Genomic DNA, 23,318 nt, shown 5'->3' on the forward strand with positions numbered 1-23,318 from the left:
GTGGCTTTTTTTTACGATTTGCTGTTGTCAATTCAGTCCTCACACATTTGCCTTGATGATTTTAGAAGGCAAGAAGCTGCGATGTGCAGGAGCCAGTGACACGCTGTTGCTTGTGCTTGTCGCTCGCCTGTGGGTTGGGTCCTGAGACACGTTCCGCTCCAGAAGCCCGGGTGCTGCGGACCTCATCCCCAGGTGTGACTAATATCCCCGAGTGAGAGAGCTGCTCCTCTCCCTGCTCCGCACTTGTTAATCTCCTGCAGGTGCCTGCAGCCCGCACACTGTCAAGAGAGGGGCCAGCAGCGAAAAGCGCCACCGTTCCCTTGTCCCTTGCCTGCAGTGACATCGGCACTTTCTTCTGGACATGCACCAAAATGATTGTTGACATTTACACTATGCAAGCACGTTGTGGATCCTGTTAAAGCTGGTCGTTCTCGTTCTGGTTACCAGTGTTAGTGTGTTTTTCCTCAGTAAAGATCTCTTGTGCAAAACTCGTACCAGTCACTGCTCCTCTCTTTGTATGATGCGCAACGGCCAGGAGGAGGGGGCTGAGCCTGCCCAAGTACGGACAAGCCGTTCATGATGGACTAAATGCGTTACCTGGCATTTATGTTATGCAAAGGATGGGCTTTCAAAAAAAAAAGAGGGCACTGTTTGTATTGCAGTCTGTCTCTTAATCATGATCACCTAGCTATAATCGCTCCCATTGCCAAAACAAATCAACCCGTGACCGGAAAAGACAAGGATGAACATCTTACCAGCAGGTTCCTGTAGGCTGGAGTCTAACAAGTCAATACAGTAGTCTTGGCATGTTCTCTGGTTCCTACCTACCGCTCAATTTAAAATCTAGGAGACAGCAAGGCTCAACTTTTAGTGGGTAGTAAGTTTTCTGTTGAGCAAACAGCTCTCTCAACTGGAGTAAGCAGTAGGAAGATTCATACTCACTCTAACCCTTTCCATTAATCTTGTGTCTAAGAAGGTAAATTATTATTTCATAGCACTTGAGTTAATGGTTAATAGAATGTTTATACAACTTACAGTATATAAATTATATATATATATGTATATCTCTCTAAATGTAGTTCAGGTGGGGAGCTGCATCAGCATGCGTAGGCTGCAAAGGAACAAGTAATAGGTTTATTCCATGCTGAACAAAAGAAGAAAGAAAACACGTTTTGGCCGTGGAGCCTTCTTCAGGTGTGAAGCCTTCTTCTTGTATCTCTCTAAATAATGGCTATAACTTAACCTCAGCCCTGACCATTTTGATCTGAAAGCCAGAGCCTTCCCAGACCAACAGCTGTCGAGCTTCTCCCTCACTCAGGACCGGACGTTCTGAGCACCTTCTGCGAGAGCTGTGGCTGCAGCCAGCCTGCTTTTGCTCCCCCCGAACTATATCCTGCGACATCAGAACATACCTCTGCTAGCGCGAGGAGGCCGTTTGACAGCTCATCGCTCCTAGCCGTTTCTTGAAAGAAGCCTCATCATGGCTGGACGGCACACATGCGTATGGAGCATTCGTGTGAATTCACTGGGACACGTTCACAACCTTTTGCGGTCCAGCAAAGCAGGTACACTTTTGTCACTCCCCCTCTTTTTTGTTTGTGTCTAAGACTGCACTCCAATTACAAGTGATACTAACAATTAGCATTACGCTGGAAATATCTCCACAAGCAGACTCACCCCCCCACCCCCCCTCTAAACCATGAGGGACTTGTGTAACGTACAGACTCGGGGAGCGTGCAGGCTCAGTCAAGCATGAGACCGGTTTGCGCAACTGCGTAAGAATTCTCTCCTGCAGAAAGTCACACTGGAGGTCAGCAGCAAAGTTCAGGTCTTCTAAAACTCTGTGTCTCTCTTGGCGTCCGACTGATGTTTCTGATAACAGCACAGCAGGCATCGTGAACAGCAGAACCTGAAATGGCAAGCCTGCAGTCAGTGCTTTATAAGTCACTCAATAACAAGGCTATTCAAAGGCTTAACTGTGGTTTTTCCTGTTAACGGGTTTTTAACTTTGCTGTGGGCTCCTATTCATGACCGGCAACAGCTGGTAGCCTCCAGGTGCCCCAGGCAGCTTACAGTCACAAGCAGAAAAAAATGGTATTCTGGTTCAGATTTGAGAATCCTCCAGGTTACTGAGAATTGCTTTGGTAAAGTCCGCCATCTCGGCAGTGGAACAAGCAACGGCAGCAAACGGCAAAATAAAAATCACCTGTTCACATTTCCGGTACTAAATTTTAGCCGTGCATTCACTCTCCTACAGCAACAGCGAGTTGGAAAGCCTTGGGAAAGTGATTTTTTATTTCTTCCATTCCTTCCATCATCAGTTAACTACTTATGGTGACAAGAATTGCAGCAGAGGGACGCCTCCTTGCCTCCTGGAAGTACACAAGACGAGAGAACGCAGACCTGCTCCCCGCCCAGGGCCCCAGATAACAAGGCCATTCAGACCCGGCTCCTGGGTCTTTGGCAGGGGGGTGGAAACGGGACCACCTACATGCAAACTCCAGCCACACCAACACCCAAAACAAACATGACCCTGGAGCTCCGAAACAGAAACTGTTAATCATTACAAAGACAGGGCATCTCTATCCCTGGCCCTGGAGAGCTGCAGTCCCATTACTCTTCTAGATCGCCTGTGTCGGAAGAGTGGAATATACTTATTGGCTCTCAATGAATCCAGCCAGCAATCAGTTCAGTTGAGATAACTCTTGCTCATGAGGGTTGAGGGTAAGTAATAACAAAATCCTACTGGACTGGAGCTCTCCAGGAGCACACTTTGAAGATAGAGAAACAAACGTTGCTATTCCTTCATCCCGTGTCTTTTGTGTTGACACGCAGGTAGCTCTCCAGGGGAACTGACTGCCTTTTGGGTCTAACGTTGAAGATTTAGTGCCGTGTACAATCCAGAATAATTACAAAAAACGTTTCTCAGACATTAGCAGTCACTTCGGTAACCCTTTCATGTCGCATTTTTATTTCTGAAGCAAAGAAAAGCACTTGCAAAACGCATACGAGCTTTTGTTTTTATTGATACATTATTTACATCCATTGCTTCCATAATGCAAGAAATCACTTTACATCTTTACAATGTCCCCTTTTATAAAAAAAAAATCAGAAATCAGAAAAGATAAGCAACCCAAAATAAATCCCACAGAACCAAGCTGTCACTGCAGACATACACAACCGTTGTACGTCCAATGAAATCTCACAGGCGTTGTGGCCACCAGGCAGGCTCCTGCAGTGGGTACGATTCTCAAACCTACTGCAGTTTGCATGGGATTCGTCCTGCTGAACATATGCACTATACACGTTCAAAACAAGGAGCCTTCAGTGTACACACACTACAGCAGAATGGAATTCGAAGCTACAGGAACAAGCAGGATATTTCTCTGGTTTGTTATATCACGAGACACAACCCAATACAGCTGTAATCAGTGGCAGTTGCATGCCTGTTGGTGACAAAGACGTCATTTCTAAAAGTTTTTTTTGGTGGTTTTTTTGCATATAAATTCACATTTGCCTTTTCTGGTTTTGTGAGCATCCAAGTTTGTAAACATTTTGAGATGTTTTTAGGGTTTTTTTGTCTGCTACAAAAAAAAATTCATAAAATATTCCAGGTGCTATGTACAGTAGACTACAATTTACACTTTACATTTCATACATCAAAAGAAGTTGAGTTAGCAGGGCTTACAGCAAGAGTGTAGCGAGACGCGCGTCACACCCTTACGATCTGTGGCAGCGCATCTAGAAATAACAGCTGTAATCTGCTGAGTGAACTCGTCTGCTGGTTAGAATACAAAGAGCTGCTTACAGAAGTAAGACAGACCAGAAAAACTTTTAGAAATGACACCCAGTGCTGACAGTGTTACAACACTTGTTATTTTTTTAAAACCATGCAGTAATACAGTTTAAAATGTAGAATAGAAATTCACAGTCAAAGACGCATCTCTCCTCAAGATCATTTAAAGATCGCTCCTTTGTTCCACACGCGCTGGGACTGCTGCTGCACTGGCACGTAGCCCAAGAACCCCTCTCATGTCATTAATTCTTATTGCTCGATTAGATGGCTAAGGCGCCTGAAATGCACAGAATGACTATATATACATAAATATATTTACATATATATTTACACACGCACACACCCCCCACCCCACAAACACAAAGCATACACAGATGTGCAAACTAGATATGACAAACAGTCCAAAGCAAATATATTGACCTTTGGCAATGCTACTTCAATATTACCCAATACTTTGGCCTGTTTTGCGACCCAGACACATCGTGTTAGAAGCGCTTTAGTATTCAACACAGATGGTCCTCATCCACTCCGCTGCTCAAAATGGGAGTTTCTTCTTCATGGGCAAGGGGTTCTGCTGGATCACAGCGTTGGAGAACATCAGTCCTGCCCCTGGTACCACAGGCGCCCCCCTGCTGGCGACTCCCGTGCAGTATCCCATCTTACATTCCTTTGCCCAGCTGAGTGCTCTTGTAGCAGGCATCTTTGCGGTGCAGCATGAACCCTTCGGTAATCCACCAAACCGTCATTTTGCAGTGGAATTGCACACATTGAACAGCCACGCAGGGGTGAGGCATGGATTTGGGGTTAGTACACAGCTGTTATCCACTCCTTCACTGCACTAAACTTCCAACCGGCATTCAAGAAAATTCACTCAGCTGCTCGGTGACACAGATACTAGAAAAATTGTTTTATCTCAAAAGCTGCCTATTCTACTTTTTCAGACAAGAATGCTCTTCATGCCTAGGAATGAAGGGTATAGGAAAAACAGGTACTGAGCTAGTGGCAGGAATTGCAGAGAAGATTTACAATTGCAACAACCCATCCTATACTGGACTGAAATAAGTCAGCAAAACATCCAAAACGTACAGCAGCACGAATGTATCCAGTTCCTGCACAAAACCAAAACCCAAACGGAAAAATATAGCAGCTTAACCCCCACAAATCGAAGAGCCCAATCAAAAGGACCTCCCATCACCGTTAATGCAACGCAAGCAAGGGTTTAACTCGGCTGACTGGAAAATATTCCTATTCTTCGCACGGAGCAGGGAAACGGGGGTCTGACCCCCTCACTAACTGGGGAGGGAGAAACCACAGGTGCTTACGGGACCTGGGAGACAGGCAAGCTCCCACAGACAGTTCCACTTAAAAGACAGCAAGCGGGACAGCCATACCCGACACAGGAAACGGAGAAACCAGCGCACAGGGACGGGCACCATGCCATCCTGACTGACCTGTACTCGGCAATCGACTGCTCTGCTCCCATCCGCTTCAGGTTTGCACTTCTGCTACCCCTGGTCTCACTGCTCCTTTATTTTCACCTCCAGTTGGGCTCAGCCTTGTGCTTTCTGCCCAACCCCCTCCCCTGTCTCGCTCTCACTCTTGGAGACGGCTCCAACAGCTGAAACTGTGCATTTGACCCATTTTGCCCAATCAGAGTGGCTGCCCAGCTGTCCTTCAAAAACACAAGGTTGTGTCTCCGTCATCCAGTTAATTGTCAACAGTACTATCTTTGCAACATTGCACCAGATCCAGCTGAAGCCACAGGTCGAGAGAGGACCAAACCCAGACATCAGCTACAGATTACAATACATCTTGAAATCTCTGCGTGTGGCTTACAGCACAGCTCCCAGAGCCTGCGCTGTCTCACTATCCCTACTGGTGGCCATCCTTGTGCGGTGGTTTCTCCGTTTCCTGTGTTGAGTATGGTGGTCCTGCTTCCTGTCTGATGGGCCTTTTAAGTGGCACTGTGTGTGCCTTCCCTGAGAGGGCTTCAGTCTTCATCAGAGCAGAGGCCACTAACAGCAGAACCTGGCAATAATATCAAACTCAGCTCTATGCTTTGTCCATTCATGTAATAGTTAATACTGCATTCAGATACTGGTTTAAGGGCTGACACCTCACTCACTCTTGCTTAACTTTTGTGCGTCATTGTATAACACTAGAAAATCACATTCAGTTTGCAAAATGGCATTCGGAAAGTGTAACAAGAACGAGGCTTTGCCTTGGGTGCTTAGAACTTACCTGTTCCGTTTAAAAAAGAAAAAGAGACAACAAAAAAGTGTGAACATCAAATGTGAGTCGGCTCGCTGCTCTCTGTTCACCCCAAATTTAAAAGGCCACAAAAGCACTACACATCAAATCCCTGTCCGAGTCAGACTACACTGTCCACACAGTCTTCTCCCAAGCGTTCATGTCCACACACTGCAGTCTGTAGTCCAGGATCAGCGCGATGCACTGAGGGGCAGAGGAAAGACTGGTTTGCCAAGTCTTTCTCCGTTAAACTACACTAAAATACTGCCGCCGCAATCCAGAATCTTACCCCACCCATCTAATCACTTTACCTTGAAAGCACTGTACTCCAGAGGTGGAGAAATGCAGGAAATACTACACAATCAAATCCTCAGTACAAACAGGGAGGAATGGCACCTGGTACTCTTGTAGGTTTTTGGAAAACAATCTACATAAATATTTTCAAAAGCACTGCACTTTATGTTACAATCCAGTACTGCGTACTGTGCTAGTTATTGGTTTCGAGAACATATGTTCTCTTTTTGCTATTTTTTTTATCAATAGGTCTAATTTACCATTTCATCCCTCGACTTCCAGTTCACCTTAGCTCCTAAGCCCTGGAGTCTGGAACTCGACTTGAGCAGTCTCAGACCCCTCCCTCTACCCTGCAGAAGGCCCTTACGCATTAAGAGGGCAGACCTCCTCTACTGTGCCCTCACTAGACCAAGAGAAGTTAAATAGGCTAATACATTTCAAAATAGGCATGATTTTCTTTGCTTTAGGCTACTCATCACGTTCTGCTGCCTTTGCACTGGCAAACACGCAGAACATATTAGCGCTGTTCCCACCTGGTGTTCACACGACCCATCTTGGAAACTGTTTTGCAAGAAAGGCAGAACTTTCTCTTTCTAATAGGAGTGCTGACAGCCCCTCTTCGAAGTGGAGGCTGGGAAAGAATGCTGAACCATTCATGATGGATCATTACTGGCAGGGCTCCAGATATACAGATACATTCATGCAGACTTTGCACAATAAATAATTAGCATGAAACTAAATTAAACCTAAATGCATTTAGGAAAGCTCTAGCAATCTTGCACTTGGCATCCACAGCTAACAAAAGATCAGTTCTATTTACCTTCCATCTTATATAGCTATGATCTTTTTGGTTAAGTGCTCTTCGTGGTTAAAGGAGATGTGTGCTTGCAGGAATGCACAACTGGAAAAAGCTCTGCCAAGAAGCTTAATGAGATGCATACTGCACATTCCTTTTGACAGCACTGCTTTTTGACATGATTTTCTTCAATTCTTCTTAAGCGATTTCAAAATTTAGGACTTGTGTACCTTTCAAACCTCAAGGAATAGAATCGTCTTAAATGAGCACATTATTTGACCGACTCATCAAGAATTCCCAGGCGCTGCCAGTCTTTAGAAATAGATGACGTACAGTGGATATAAAAAGTCATATTGTCAATGACACTGTCTTATTGACATTGCAGGTTTTTGTGATGTAAAGCCAGAAATCAAGATAAATCATGTCCGACATTTTTCCATCTTTAATGTGACCTTGCAACCAACAAAATTCAAGAGAAAAACAAAAAGATCATTATTAGGAAAAATAATTGAAATTAAAAAAACCTGCAACACCCTGGATGTAGACTTTTTATATCCATTGTATGAGACTAACTGGACTAGGGCTCTCCAGGACCAGGGATGAAGCCTCCAGCAGTAAATTAATTATAGCTATTTTCATTGCCAATGTATCATTAGCAACAGCAGGGAATTCCTTTCAAAATGTTGTAAAAATGTCCTCTATGGTGAATTTAAGAAGGATCCCCACTTGGATAAAAAAAAAAACAAATTGTCAACAATACCTTGCTCAGAAAATATTCGTTAACAGCTTTTTGAAAGATGAAAGGATCACAATATTTGGACATACAAAACACCACAACTAACCCAAAGAAAAAAAAAAGTGCTGTTCGGGTGAGAAATTCAAGCAGGTTTTGGATAGAACGCAGGGACCAATCTGGATTTCAGATCTACATTCTGCTCTTCCAAAACTTAAGGAAAACACATTAACAAAGACCTCTTCAGCGGAGCAGCTCATCCGAGGACACCCACATGCTCGAAAAAGAACAGTGACCCCCAAGTCACGGAAGAAAATCAAACCAAAAGGCTAGTTACATCATTGTTAAGCTGAAAGACACAGCTTTTCCAAAAGTGCATTTAGTACCTTTTGCTGAACTGGGACTCCTGTATTTTACACTCTCAAAGGTGGCGGTATGCCGGTAAAAAAAAAAATATCTCAAATCAAATCTGGTTTGCGGAGACCTAGTATGACTCTGTGGGAAGAGCAGCAGAGCAGTCATGTGAAAATTGGTATTTCTCAAGAGTGTCCAATCAAAGATGAACATCTCAACCAGAGTGTATCGGGATTACCAAATCCAGACAGAACGTTTCTCCGACTCAGCTGACATTAGTATTCCACAGGATCCAGAAAAGAAGGAGTACCCCCTACCTTTGGATAAGGGGAACTTCTACACACCCAGTGTAATGAATTAGGGGGTTCTCTTGCACACTGAAAGTCATCCTTTCGCCTCCCCCTTCACAGGACTCCACAGATCACACCCAAAACAAAATGAAAAACATTTCCAGTGCTGTAGTTAGAACTTGTCAAGTGATTCTCTTCACCCTCCCCCCCAACCCTCCCCCCTCTTCGTCATTTCCCTCTAAGACACATTTCATGCAAAATTCCTTTGAACAAACACAGACTTATATCGTACGCTAAAAAAAAAGAAGCTTATTTCTTTGCTCTTTAAAAAGGCAGGCACTGTACGCACGCACCAGGTACAGATACATGCCAGTTTTGCATTGCATGGGTCTTGCATTCTACGATTCACAAGTGGGATGTCATCCAAGCAGTCAGCTTCTTTACTGAGCAAAGGCACTGTGCAGGGCGTCTCATACAGTCCTGTGGAGATTTTTTTTGTTTGTTTTCCCTCTTTTCCTACTAACAGTTCGGATACAAGCACTCGGAGGAGCCTCTGTATCCCGTGCTGTAAAGCTTCCGAGAGGACTCCTAACCGCTCTCCGACGCCCTGCAGCTGCCCCTCTGCTCCGATGACATCGCTCGGCACAAGCGAGAACAGAAAACAGCAGCACAGTTGAGACTCCAAGGCGCATGCAGAGGTCTGGCCCAGGGCTGCAGTCATTTTAACAGAAAGCATGAAAGACAAGGCAAGAAAACTCATCCTCTTGGGTTCTTAAATAGAATGGTTTTTACAGTATATAACAAACTGGGCTAATACAGTCACTCCCTTTGCTGGCTTGTTATGAGGAGAAAGGAAATGGAGAGAGATTTTGGGGGCTTTGTCTACATGTATCGTTTTGAGATGTACAGTATATCAATATATATAGTCTGCGTGTTCGCGTGTAGAAATACATTAAGTCAAATGTGCCCAATTTGGACACTGAAGTTCTGGTTTGTGCTCCTTGGTCTTTATTTTTAAATTTTATAATTTGACAAATGCAGCAATAAGCACGCCAGTAACATCTTTAAGCTGAAAAGGGCGGAGACGTTTCTAAGATCAGAAAATGCTTCATTCCAATTACTTTAAAAACCTACTTTAAGTATTCCTGTATTAAAAAGTGCCCACAGCAGCTTAGTCTCTCCACTCTAGTAATGACAGAACTTGAACTTAAAATTTTACAGTAATTGTAAAATGTTACATCCTGTTTTACGAGTTTCGTCTTTACCTTTCAATTCTAAAAAAATAAAAAAATATCTGCAGCAACGTTTCTTTGCGTGAGGCTGTTCATATTTACAGACAAATTCAGTACGGGTTCACATGCGACCTCTGGCTATTGCTGCAAACATGGCTGTAAAAAAAAAGTGAAATGGTTTTCCTTTATGGATTAGACTTGTCTGTCCTTTTGCTAATGGACCAAAATATCTTAAGACTCATTTATGAAACAAGACCAGCCATTATATATCAATGGGAAGTCCACCCTTCCTTGTCAGTTTTGAGAACTTCATTCACACACGCACACGTATATATAGAGTATATACTGTACTGTATGTTTCTATCGGTTTCCCAGAAGGAAGCACAGTGCCTTGCTGACGGTACCGGGCGTTTGTGTGAGCAAACTTTAGCTCGGGTTTTCTAATTCATGCATCAGAGCACGCTCGACAATCCCCACGCATTTTCAACACGTCTACAGCAATTTTAGAAAAGGAATCGGGTTTGGTCTTTTGTCCCTTGCCTAGCATGAGGAGATGGAAATGCGCTGTACAGTATAGATCTCCCTCCCTCTCTCCCCCTAACCCAGCCCCCACGAATACTGCTGTGTGGAATTTAACTGTGCTTCATTGGAGGTATCAAGGCATGGGGCTGAGACAAAGGGACGGTCTCATCAGAGAGCCGCGCCCGCCCAGTCCTGCTGAAAGCCGGGCCAGTACTGACCGCACTGGGGCCGGCCGGCCCAGCCAACTCTCTCCCCAGCCCCCGGCCAGCCCGGCAGGCAGCTCTGATGAGGGGGAGCTATGGGATGTAGAGGCTGGGAGGCAAAGAGCATAGGAGGGGGAAGCAGGGTGGGGGAGGTGGGTGAAAAACCAGGCGGCCTCATCCTCCGGAGCGAGGCACCCTGCCGGCCAGCAGGGGGCAGGAAAGAGGCGTGCGAGGAGGGCGAGTGGGCGGGTTTATGGTGACGGAGAAACGGGGTCTTTTAAGGGAGAGCGAGGAGAAGGTGATGAGGGGGGGAAAAAAAGATATATAGGCGCAACGACAACCAAAAATCAACCCAGGTGGGAAAGGGGCGGATTCATTCCTCGCGGAGCTGCAGGCGGTAGCGGTGGTAGCGGATCTGGAAAAACATCCTCTCCATGAGCGAGCGGCTCATCCCGGGCAGGGTGTATTCCTCCTTCTCGCCCGCGTGCCGGAAGCCCAACGACTCGTACAGCTTGTGCGCCGCCACCTTGACGGCGGTGGTGCCCAGGACGATGGCCGAGTAGTTGTTGCGCATGGCGAACTCCAGCACCTTGCGGCCCAGCGCCTTGGCGATGCCCTTGCCCCGGTAGCGCGAGTCCACAGACATGCGGCGCAGCTCCAGCGTGTTGTCCTCCTCGCTGCCCTGCGCCGCCACGATGCCCACCACCTTCCCCTCCAGCACCGCCACCCAGAAAGAGGAGCCTGGGAACGACAGAGGGGGCTGTTAGCTGGCACCGGGCGGGGCGCGGGGGTCCCAGAGCGCGGTCGTGCTGCCCAATTCGCCCGCCCTTCCACAGGAATGCTTTACTACAACCACCAGGGTTCACTGCCCTCCAAACGAAAGTGACCAACACGAAGTGGAAACCAAATGGACGTTCATTTAAATCTGAGAACTGGAGACACTTTACACAAAGGGTTGTGGGAGTATGGAACAAGCAGCCAAGCCCTGTGCTTCAAGTCCATCCCCTGCATTTGTTCAAAAAACAGCTTGGATATGATCTTTGGATCAATTAGCTACCAACTACCTAATAGGCTAGATGGGCCAAACAGCCTCTGGCTTGTAATTGTTTGTATGCTTCAGATGTTGCTCATAGTCAAGTAAACTATCGTCACCTTATTACAGGGGCATATACGGCTCGATTCACTCCACCAGCCACTGTACTGTATCTGTACCTATAAACCCCGATAACAGTATGGTTTTGGCAGTGTCGAGTTTTTGTTTCATGCAGGTTGTTGTTGCGGAGTTGTGCCACATTTCCCTGAATCTTACCGCCTGTGACTTAAACTCTAAAGGCTACATAGCTTTCACCTTCTGCCCCCTTGCCACTCGAGACGCACACATTTCTTACAAGCAGGAGACTCACTGCCACGCTGACATGAAGACGGGTCACCGAGGGAGAACGGAGCTAGAGCACATTGTCCATGAGCTCATTGCGAAATTTGGTCGTGTCTCAAACAAGCCTCTGCAGTGCTTTGAAAAATACACTCATTCAAACATGCCTGCAGTTTCATTTCGGCGCGTGTCAAGCTGAATGATAAATGCCTTCCTGAATGCAGTTTCTCAACAATACAGGCACTTTCACATGGCAGGAAGACTGGAGCACACTCTTTGTGCTCACAAGTATTATCCACGTTACTGGATGATGGATGAGGAATTAAAACTGTCCCAAGTACTGCCTCAAATCTATTAGCCTAATTAACCCTGTCTTTGTAACCTGTGGAGTTCAGCTGTAGCTTCACTTAAATCTTGACCTTTTAAAGCTTCTTCACACTGTACTGGACTGTGGTCAGGGGGTTAATACTGCAGCCTCACAGCTGCTGGGTGAGTGAGAAACCTTCAGTCTGTGGAGTCTGTGTCTTCTTTGGCTATTTCAGTTTACTCCCACCTTCCCCAAGACGTACTGCCTAGGCTAACTAGAGTCTCTACATCCTCCCCCAGCCTGTGCTGGTGTGGTACGAGGGCATGTGCCCATCATGTACATGGCCTGCCAAGGACTTGCTCCTGCCTCTAATTGAAAAGGGAATACTGGAATACTAGCAGTGAGGAGAATGGAAAACAAGGAGGCTGGCCTACAACACACACTTTTTGTGATAACGAATGAAAAGTAGCCACAAGGGACTAAATGAAAGGACAAACCATTTAAAAAGACAATCATGTTGCTGAAAACAGCCATACAGATGCTCAATTTTAACGTCTGTGCCCACTCCAAATTACAGAAGTACAATCTCAAAGTAACAGGAATTTCACATTTAAGCTTCTATATCTCTAGCCATATCACTCTGCAACTCACAACTAACAGCCCACAGAAGCTCAGAGGGTGTGAGCCTGGCCAATACCTGGAATGGGAGACCTCCTGCGGTCTATGTGGGTCCAAATGCCCCAGTATAGTACCATAAAAAGGCACCGTCCTTCGGATGAGATGTAAAACCGAGGTCCTGACTCTCTGTGCTGATTAAAAATCCCAGGGCGTTTCTCGAAAAGAGTAGGGGTGTAACCCCAGCGTCCTGCCTAAATTTCCCATTGGCCCTTACCAATCATGGCCTCCTAATAATCCCCATCTACGGACCAGCTTCATCACTCTGACCTCTTCCCCACGGAGAGCTGGTGTGTGGTGAGTGTACTGTGGGTGCAGTATGGGCTGCTGTCCCATCATCCAGGTGGGGCTGCTCATTGGTGGTGGTGGAGGGGATCCCCATTTCTTGTAAAGTGCTTTGAGTGGAGTGTCCAGAAGAGCGCTATATGTAAGTGTAAGCAATTAATTATTATTATGAACAGAAGTCTGAGTGCAGTTCAGCAGCACCTCCAACAGCTCTGTGCTTAAAAATCTGTCACTGTGAAATATGAAGGCAACGTGTTGCAGACTAGATGTTTATAAACCAGTATAAGGCTCCTTAGACTGTTCAACTAAAAAAAACAAGACTCCAGGGTCACACATGAAATCACACTTTGCTCTCTCGCTTAAGGGCTAGACCGAGTGTGAAAAATGACTGAAGTACAGTTAAGCTGGCTGCAATGTTTTATAAAGCCCAACCTTGAGCAACTGAAAAGGCATTTCTGTTGCCCTTTTTCCCTGAAGGCCCTTCTCTTTAACACTGCACAGAGCTGTTATTTGAGTTGTTGCAGATATTGGTGAGGGGGGGCCTTTGTGTGTTTAAAGGCAATTCTTTACACTAAGCTTGGTAGGGGTCTGGAACAAGCTTCCCAGCCATGCTGTCACGGTAGATACCCAGGCTTCTTTCAAGAAACAGCTGGACGAGGACCTCAGCACAACTAGCTACTGAGACAATAATAACACAGCAAGACAGGCCAAATGGCCCCCTCTTGTTTCCATCGGAAAGGTTCTCAGAAGCAGGAAGTGAAATTCCTGTGGCTTTATTTCCCATTGCACACTCCTCCTCTTCAGTTGAGCTGAGTTAATGTCGGCACAGTGAGCGCTTGCTAGTCCCAACGGCATGAGAAAGAAAAGCAAGAACAAGTACGAGGGACTCCCAGTCGCTCACCTTGCTAAAACGGCACAGTGCGCGGTTAATAAGGTGAACCAAGCATCCAGAGGGTGTCCCGCTGGCCCTGAGCTGCAGACCTTGGCTGAGGTGGCTGAGGGGGGAGGGGAAACACAGGGAGCACGGTCCTCGGCGTTCCCACAGGCTGGGGCATGGGGGGGTTCGGCCAGGGTTCAAATCTCTTCACCGCACCTGGTGAGGCTAGGCGAAGATCGCCCAAGCTGAGCCCCGTCCTCCTGGGTTCAGCAGCCTGGCAATATCTGCTGATTAGAGTCATCAGGAGAATAGAGGATCTGGTTAAATGGTGAGATCAGAGGACACTCATCCATCATCAGCCCTCCTCGCTGAAAGACGCAGCTGCGACTTGACTCCAGCATTAAAAAAAAGGAGTGGGGGGTTGTGAATCGGAATGCCCCGACAGCTCCTGCTTCTAGATTCAGTGCTGTTGATAATCTTCATTTTTATTAAGTAAGGATCAGTTACAACCATCTTACCTTAATGCACAGCTGTATGGAGGCAAGGCATGTCTAGAGAACTAATAAAATCTGGGCATCTGCAATAAATTCAAACAGGTTTGATACGTCCAGAGGCCTGCTGTATTATTTCATTCCTTCAGATCAGAGGAGACGATTTAGACATTCTTCCATCATTTCGAGTTTCGCTCAGTAGTGCGTTCTGGAGTGTTGAAGATGCTCTATCAGTGACGTGCGGGAAGCACTAAAATAGAAAATCCGTTTTAGGACCATCCTCCTAGAATCCACCTCCTGCCAAGAAGCTGTCAAAAGTGAGGCGGACACAGCTATCAGAGTGCAGTGGCTGGAGGGAAGGGAATTTCTGTTCCCAGCAGATGGACCAGATTCTTCTCCTTATGTTTTCTAGGGGGAAGGCACAATTTGTTTTTCTATGAGCTGCAGTGCCTGCTAGACTGACACCTGCTGCTGCTGCAGTCACAGGCCACTTCGCACATAAGAAGCTGGAACAACCACGGCTGCAGCCTTCAAACAAAGCGCCAACTGGAAGCCAAGCAAAACCATAATGGCTGCAGAGCAGTGGTGTTCGGGGGAGAATGAACAGAGGTGCAAACGCGACCTCGGGTGTCTTGAACTGGACAATCGACAGGCAGCAGAGCCCAGCTAATTCAGGGAACAATGAGCTGCAGTCAGTAGGAGGAGCTCTGCTACATGCATGGCCAGGATAACATGCCCAGAACCTTTACCATCCTTTCAAATCAAATGCCAAGGAGGTATCCCGAAATCCTTGTCTGAATTTACAGTATGAGCAGGGGGTCTTTGGAGACAAGCTGGTGTCTTCACTTGAATGGGGCTCTCAGCACATCACCTCATTTCACCTCCCGGTTATTTACAGCCTGTGCTAAATTAGGTCAATACTAGCACTGCAGACTGCAGTTTTATACTTCCTGCACAACCTAAAGCTCTACACCATAAACACTTGATTTCTAAAGGATTAAGCCTTGTTTTATTTGTTTCTCATTGCTTGGCCTGCTATAGGGCAGAGTGGTGGCACTGTGGCTAAGGATCTGCGCCTGTGTCTGGAAGGTTGCCGGCTCAAATCCTGAGCAAGGCCCTTAACCCCAGCTGCTCCAGGAGTGCTGTATAAATGGCTGTCCCTGCGCTCTGACCCCAAGCTTCTCTCCCTGTCTGTGTGTCTCATGGAGAGCAAGCTGGGGTATGTGAAAAGACAACTTCCTAATGCAAGAAATTGTATAGGGCTAATAAAGTGATCTTATCTTATCTTATAAGGGAATAAGCAAATCTGAATCTCTAATTTTTACTATACATGCATACTAATTATACTAGGCCTGTGAATGCTGGGTTAAAAAAGTACATATAAAATACTTAAATGAATAATCTCTTGAGACAGTATTATAGTATTTTTAGGTATAGCTTTTAAAGAAATTAGATTCTCTACTGTGACAATTATAATTCTAAATCCTGCAGCAGGTTGACACATTTAAGCCTGTGCTTTAACTCATACTTTCACCTTAAGTCTTGAACTCTCAAAAAAACAGTTTTTAACAGCCAATTAAGGGGACAACATCTGTCTGTCCCAGGTCTTCTTTTCCGTTTCCTATGAAATAATGTGACTATTCCTGTAGGAGCACCTGAAATGCTGGTGCACAACAGATTTGGGTGAATGGGTGTCTGTAAAAGTCTACCCCCCCCAACAGCACAGAACCCAAGTGAGCAGGAATCTGGGTTATCGGAGGAGCCCTCACAAGAGCTGAGCTCATCCTCGGTACCACCTCCCCTGTGCAAACGTTCAGAACACCACAGAGGACTTAGTAGTTCCACATCCTCCACCTAAGCGTCCTCCCCCACAGCCTACAGGGGAAAACCGAGTTCCTGACCTTTCTTTAAAAAAAGAAACATGCATCTTATTAGATACTGCGTCTGTCTCAGGGTGTCACAATTCTGGGCAACTGCTGCAGAGACAGAGTAACTGTGGCACAGGCCCAGAGGAGCAGGGAGCGTGCCAGGGATATAGATCTCTCCGACACTTCTACTGTATCAGCACTTCCCATCACCCTGTCTCTAATCACTGCCGGATAGCAACACCCCCAGCACACACACACACCTCCCTCTCCTCAATAGCCATTATCGTACCGGGAGGCACACTGCATTATTATATAAACTCCAAACGCTATGCTGGTAATCCTTCTCCTGGCTGTCAAGAATCCATTAGCCTTAGAGGGAATGATCATGCATTAATAATCAATACGTTTCCTTAAAAAAGAAAGGCTCCCTAATTCATAGGGTGACTGGGCACCCTGGGAATGTCTACTAAATATTTACAGATTTATTTTGTAGTTTAAAAACAAACGTGCGAGGTTCAGTCAGAAATCACCTACAAGAGCAAGTGGTTACGCAAAGGTTAGCTAAATTCTTCCTTTGCAGTAAATCTTTGCTCATTACTTCCTCAGTTATAGCTTTAAGTAGGAGCTCAAGACTGCATTTGAGGATCAAAATACAACATATGCGCCGTCATTCCTATGTTTTTTATTCTTGTTTTTTCCACAAGTTTGGGAAGGCCTGTTTTCAGCTGCATGATCTTCAACTTGATAATCCCTGGGAAACTGGTGTGTAATAAGGATTAACAAGCTTGGTTTTCCTCAGCCTAGCCTAAGAGAACTAGTGTCCCATGGGACACTACTCTCAAAGACCCTCTTACAGACAAACTCTCAGCTGCCCTTGACTGCAGGGGTCGGTTTTCTGCCTTTTATTTTTAGTTTAAAATCATGCACAAGCCTTTCCTGGAGAATTACCTGCACGATCTTTTTCATATTCTACCAACCAGGTACAGTGAAAAAAGAAAACGTTTCTATGGATTAGATTATCAATCAAGCTAAGATTTTAAACATTTAAATCCTATTTTGCTCAGGTGGAAATGAAGCCCTGGGGGGGGGGGTGGGCTGTACTCCGAAGAATGATTACCCTCTCGTATTCTCCTGATTCTTGGCAGATCCAGTGTGCTCTGCTTTAAGGAGCACAGCACTGCACAGAGGCAGACTGGAGGGAGACAGTTCTTGTAACAGGCAGTCTGAAAAAGAAAAATCTCATCTAAAACGGGCGCAGACTTTCGACTCTTCTCTCCTTACCCCAGATCTACTGAACTGAGAGATAATTTGTAAAAAAAAGCTTCCTGAACACAGAGATCCCCTCCCATGCTGCCTACGGTCCAGTGACTGATCAGATATCAGTCTATCACCTGAAAAAAAGACTAATTAAGTGCAGCTCTCGCTCTTGCAATAAATAATTCCTTGCTAATTGCACGCTCAGAAAGCAGTCCAGCTTTCATCGAGTAAAAGTCCAAGCACAGATTTCCTGTACCTTAACCCTTCTGTGGTGGGCTTGTACGACCGCAGGTGGACAGCAGACAGCTTTGGGTCCTTACTCTGATAAGAGCTGCAGTGCTCGATTGAAAAAAACAAACAAACAGCACGAACAAGCAGCTGCCTCCTAACAGCGCACACAGGACCGGGAGCTCAGCGTAGACGCCGACACTCCAACACCGTCAGCCTGGAGATCATGTCAGACATTTTCTTTAATGCTGTCCCTTTTTTTCCCCTCCATCGACCGACAGCGGTTCGAAATAGACACCAACATGGATTTATCCTCATGCGACTGGCCTGGATGCTGAAATTTCCATTTTTAGCCTTTTGCCTATTGATGACTAAAACGGAGAAGCGGACTTTTCTGCTTTTGGTAACTAGTCTGGAGGTTACTAATGATGGGGAAAAAAGACTACTTCAGGTTGCCTGTTGTGAGACCGCACCCACCAATACTTCTGTATGCAAATGGTTTTTACAGGCTCTTTCTACCAGGGAGTAAAGAGCTTTACAGCTTAGCTCTTTGTCTCCATCGGTATGAATGCACAGATGGGTTAGATTATCAAGGAGGTAGGAGCTGCGATCTACACTGGAATAAAGGGGACCTCAAAGGTTATTTCAGGCTAATAGTTCTTTATTCTCCGCCATTCATCGTTTTCACGTTTAATGACCGCATATCGTTTATCTCTTGCATATTTCACACAGCCGCAGTACACAAAGGTTAAGCGTATTGGTGCGGTAGGACTTCCACTCGTCTAACAAGTCCAGTGACACGGATGACTCGGTTTGTTTTACCAGTATTGCATAAGAATAACCATAATTTCACTAGCATACTGTACATACTACCCTGGGTAATGTGTATGAAAGAAACATGTGCATTTCTGTCCTACCACTGCGATAATTAGAAAATTATTTTAACACCCATGTGAAATATAATGATTTTACACGATTGTGTTCAACTCTATACATCAGGATGCTACGACGGTCTTGAACGCTCCTCCTAGCCAGGGACTGACAAGGTCACGCTGCTACTGTCAGCCACGTGAAAACGATCCCGCGGGCATTCGTGTGGCAACAGGGCGGCCCACGCTGACCAACCACAAGGAGAAACAAAAAGCGTCAAATCAGATCTGCGACGACTGTGGAACAGTTAAAGGAAGATGACTGCTCTCTAGACTGACTCAGAAGATCCACTTTTTGTGCAAGGCGCCCTTGCCAATATTATCCAGTGGGCTCCCTGCCTCTGTATCCTCTCTCACTCTGCTCGACTGAATGCCAACGCTTCGGTCTGAAGAACCCCCTCCCCTGCTAGTACAGGACTGGTGGCAGTGCTGGTCATCTTTCAAGTGTCTCGCATTTGTAAACCGACAGCATCCGAGCATTTAAAAACAACGATAGTTTACTTGACTTCATACCCATTACAGAATGTCAGTGTTCCGTTTCGTGATATTGAAAAAGCATTGCAGTTCACACACACACACACACACACACACACACACGTCATTCAAACACACGACATGTTTGAATACCATTGCGTCGCTGGAACCCAAGCCTCCTTACCTGTGGGTTTCATGTAATACTGCTCGATATCAGACATGTCCGTGTGCAGAGCGCAATCGAGATAGCTGAGGATAACTTTCCTACTGAAGTAGTAGCGCACAGCCATTAGAATGAATGGCGCGCAGCAGGTCAACACCAGGGACTTGGTCAGAACAAAGCACATTACTATGGAGATAAGGGAGAAAAATAAACGATACCTGTCAGAAAAGAGAATCACATGTTGATTTCGGAGGAAGAAAACCCAGTGAGCAAACATACAGCAAACATTAAAAGGTTTACAAGAAGAACATAGCCAACGCTGAATTGTTCATCATTTAAATACAATAAAACGTAAAGGTTGTACAGTAACAGTGTGCTGCTGAACACCAGGTTGTGCAGGGCTGCCTAGCAAGGCGACACTTATTGAGCACTTAGACGCATGCACGTTGTACAAACAGAAAAAGTCATTTCACGTTGTGTCAGCGCTGTGACAGTTTCGGTATACTGTACTTCTCCCTCGTCAGCGCACGGGGGCGCCCGCGGTGGACAAGGGGAAATGCGCAGCGCTGCGTGTTTGCTGCTCTCCTGTAGGCGCACCGCGGGACTCGGGGCTCTGCTCACTGCGCCACGGCGCGGTGTTGGGCTCCTGTCAGTGTTAGGCGCCTGCGGCTGTAGGCTGTCTGCTTTCAAGACTATATACCCCGTGTGACAGTTTGCGCGTCTATACGCGTTTTTAGAAAAAGCACCTTATGGGGGGGGGGGGGGGGGGGTAGACTAAAACGACAAACATGGGATACGTGTATTCAGGGGGATGTAAATCTCATGGGCATGATTACTTACCGCGGGATACTTGACGGGGAAAAACGAAAATGACATTTCGCAGCGCGTTACACGCATGTGAATCTGCGTTAACAGGGATGCTCCTGTGCGGCGCCGCTACGTCACTGCTCATGTGCAACACAGACCAGGCGGGCTCGCGGCAGACCCCCGCTGCACGAGGGGACCTGCAGCCGTCTTTGCAATTGCGCACGAGCCGCAGGCAGGCGCCGGCGGAGCCCCCCTGCCTTTGCAGCAAAAGCGCCGTGCGCGTGCAGCAAGACGGGGGGGGCGGCAAGCGGTACTGCCGGAGCGAGCGAGCGAGCGAGCGAGCGAGCGCGCGCGCGCGCCCCGTGGGCAGATCCCACGGTTCATTCATTCAAGCGTCCATCCGGCATAGTACACACACCGCACACAGACACGGCCAGCAGGGCGGTCCCCGTCCGCGCTACACGCGTGCAGCCTGCGCAGGAAAACATGCTCGAGCCGGGGGGGACCCCCTTCTCCGGGCGCCCAGCTGCTGGGGCACCGCGCACCTCGGGGGCCTGTCTGCTAAGGACGCCGTTTCCTCTCGACACGAATGCCAAGATCAGAATCCCAAATATTAAAAAAAAAGGCGCGTCTGCTACATTTCAACCATCTTCGACGGCCAAGAGGAGGGTTTTGTTTTTGCCGTGCAAATAACAGCGCGTACACACAGTGCAGCGAAAACTGCGACTCCCCCCCCCCCCAACGGAAAGCCAAATACCATCCCCTCGATGTTTTGACAATTCGATTCAAAAATATATAGTTATTTCACTAGAGAAGAAAAGAACTGTGTGTTACATTATCACTCCGCAATGTCAAACGCAAGCCACCCGCCGCCACAGACGCGCACCACTTACTTGTTATAAACGCGTACAGAATTTGCGTTTTGGTTTGATGTTTTAACCCTCGAAAAGCCGTATTGGGTATTCTCTCCATTATTCCCTCATAAAAGATGCGTCGGACCTCCCCCTCGTCAGAGCTCTCAAACTCGCGGATAAACACGAGATCTTTTTTCACGCTGTCCTCGGGGGTATTCGGAGACGAGGGCGAAGTCCACATTCGCGAGGAAGAAACGATCCTGGAGTCTGTCTTGGTTCCCGGTATGGAGTCATGTTCGTCCGCAACAATTTTAGTCTCGCAAACCATTTTGGGAGACAAACAATGCATGCAACTGGCGTCTAAAATACGTGCGGAGCAGGGGGGGGAAAAAAAATAACGAAGGCGATTTATTAGGAAAACAAAAAAAAGGCAAATACGGTACAGCAACCCTGGGCTATTTTACGCGACCAAGAGAAAGCGCTGCATTTTAAGCAGTATTTATAAAGAGGCATGAGAGGTGCATTCAGATTCTGGGGCCGGCGTGTCCGGGGATCTTGGAGATTGGCTACGCTAGACCACCACGTGATATCGATAGGAGGAGAAAAGCAGGCGAAAAGAGCGAAACCACCCATTTTCTTTTTTTAAAATCTTATTTTCATTTCAGATAAATTACTAAGGTATTTCCTCGTACTTTTATGTATGTCAAATGACGCTACCTGGTCTTTACATAGGTTGTTGGGGTTTTTTTTTTGCCAGTAACACGCGTCATCCCCATCAGTGGTACTGAAACATAGCGGGATGACCCCCCCCCCCTGTGATTTTAAACACGGATTCCTGCACTTTCGTCAAGGAAACTGCGCGTACACATGTAATAAATGCTTGAACCATGACTAAGCTCAAGAACTGTTGGTGAATGGCGAACGGCGGTATGAATAATTGTCGATAATAATCGTTTCTTGAATAAAACAACTAGTCTTGTATCCGTCGCGTATCCTCCGTGCTATTGTGTCGGTGTCATGCGTGCTGCAGTGCGGTATTATTCCTCATTTGGTTCCATTAACCTCTCCCTGACGTTATTGGGACGAATTGTAAAATTGGGGGTTAAACAAAGCAGATACGCATGTTCAAATCTGTCCTTTTTTAAAAATGTGTTGTGTAAGACGCGGCTGTGCATCATGTTCTTAGTTCGATGGCGTTTAAGTTCATTGCGTGGTGCGGGAATGTTTCTTTTATACTGATGTAGGATCGCTTCGGTGTCTTGGCTGCTACAACAGTAGCGGTGAGAAGCCAGTCGAGGCCATTTGCCTATAGACTGAAGAATAGCTGTTGTGTTTTCTCAATCACTGCACTTTATCAACGCACTTGCTCATGCAGTCCTTCCTCCTCACTTTCTTAACGCAGTGGAATAGTATCTGCGGGTACTTCGTGCCTGATCTACTTCATCTGAGCGGGAGTTGGAAACTTGGGGTGGTCTAAGTACTAGAAATAAAACCATTCTCAAAACTCGGATGGATATTTCAGGACGCGCAAGTACAAATTCACCACACTGCTGCCCTGGATTGATGAACAAAATGAGCCTCTGTTCCGCTCGTTCACGGTCAGAGTTTGGTTTTGTCCTTTGTACTGAAGCCGGGCGGGCGGTTTGTCTTTGTACAGAACTAGTTCAGACTGGTTCAAGAAAGAGAGAGAGAGGGAGGCAGGGAGACGGGGAGAGGGAGGGAGAGAGAGAACTCGATCTGACTTTGTTCCTGGATGTGCTGCCTGCATATACGCAGTGCCGGTTGGCGGGGTGTTATGTGAATCCGGAGGTATTGAAATCCCTGGATTGTGCACTATTCTACACCTGGGGGGGGGGTATTGCAGTACCGGGGCTCGCGAACGAAGGCTCCGCACTGCTGTTTCGCAGCATCAGCCACCTGCGGCTGGGTCGGGCAGCGGGCGGCCGCCTGCGAGAGGACATAGCTGCACTAGGAGCGGGGGGGGGCTGCTAAAGGTATTGCAATCGTAATTGGGAGGGGGGAGGGCGTATGACCCGGGTTAATTAAAGACAGATCAATTCCCTTTTTAATGCACGTATTTCTAAAACAAAACACAACCACACGCGTCCATCCCGTGTGGTGTTGTCTGAGCCACAACGCCACGCAAGCAAAAGATACACTTCCTAAGTGTAGTGGGTTAATTACACTGGGGATGCGGGCATAATCATCTGGCTGGTCTGATCGCTCGCTGTTTTTAAAACAGTCCCCACACCGCGACGTGT

The 23,318-nt window shown here is 46.7% G+C and overlaps 1 protein-coding gene across 1 annotated transcript; it reads right to left on the reverse strand.

Moving 5' to 3' along the window:
- Positions 1-10,810: 10,810 nt before the first annotated feature.
- aspnat (aspartate N-acetyltransferase) lies at positions 10,811-21,474 on the reverse strand. The gene is made up of 3 exons (XM_088919847.1): positions 21,097-21,474; positions 19,418-19,582; positions 10,811-11,211 (listed from the first exon to the last, which is right to left on the reverse strand). The coding sequence occupies exons 1-3, from the start codon at positions 21,404-21,406 to the stop codon at positions 10,844-10,846; spliced, it is 843 nt and encodes a 280-aa protein (XP_088775973.1). The 5' UTR covers positions 21,407-21,474; the 3' UTR covers positions 10,811-10,843.
- Between the last annotated feature and the right edge of the window lie 1,844 nt (positions 21,475-23,318).

Source organism: Atractosteus spatula, chromosome 1 (genome assembly GCF_055471065.1).
Source record: "Atractosteus spatula isolate fAtrSpa1 chromosome 1, fAtrSpa1.hap1, whole genome shotgun sequence".
NCBI lineage: Eukaryota > Metazoa > Chordata > Actinopteri > Semionotiformes > Lepisosteidae > Atractosteus > Atractosteus spatula.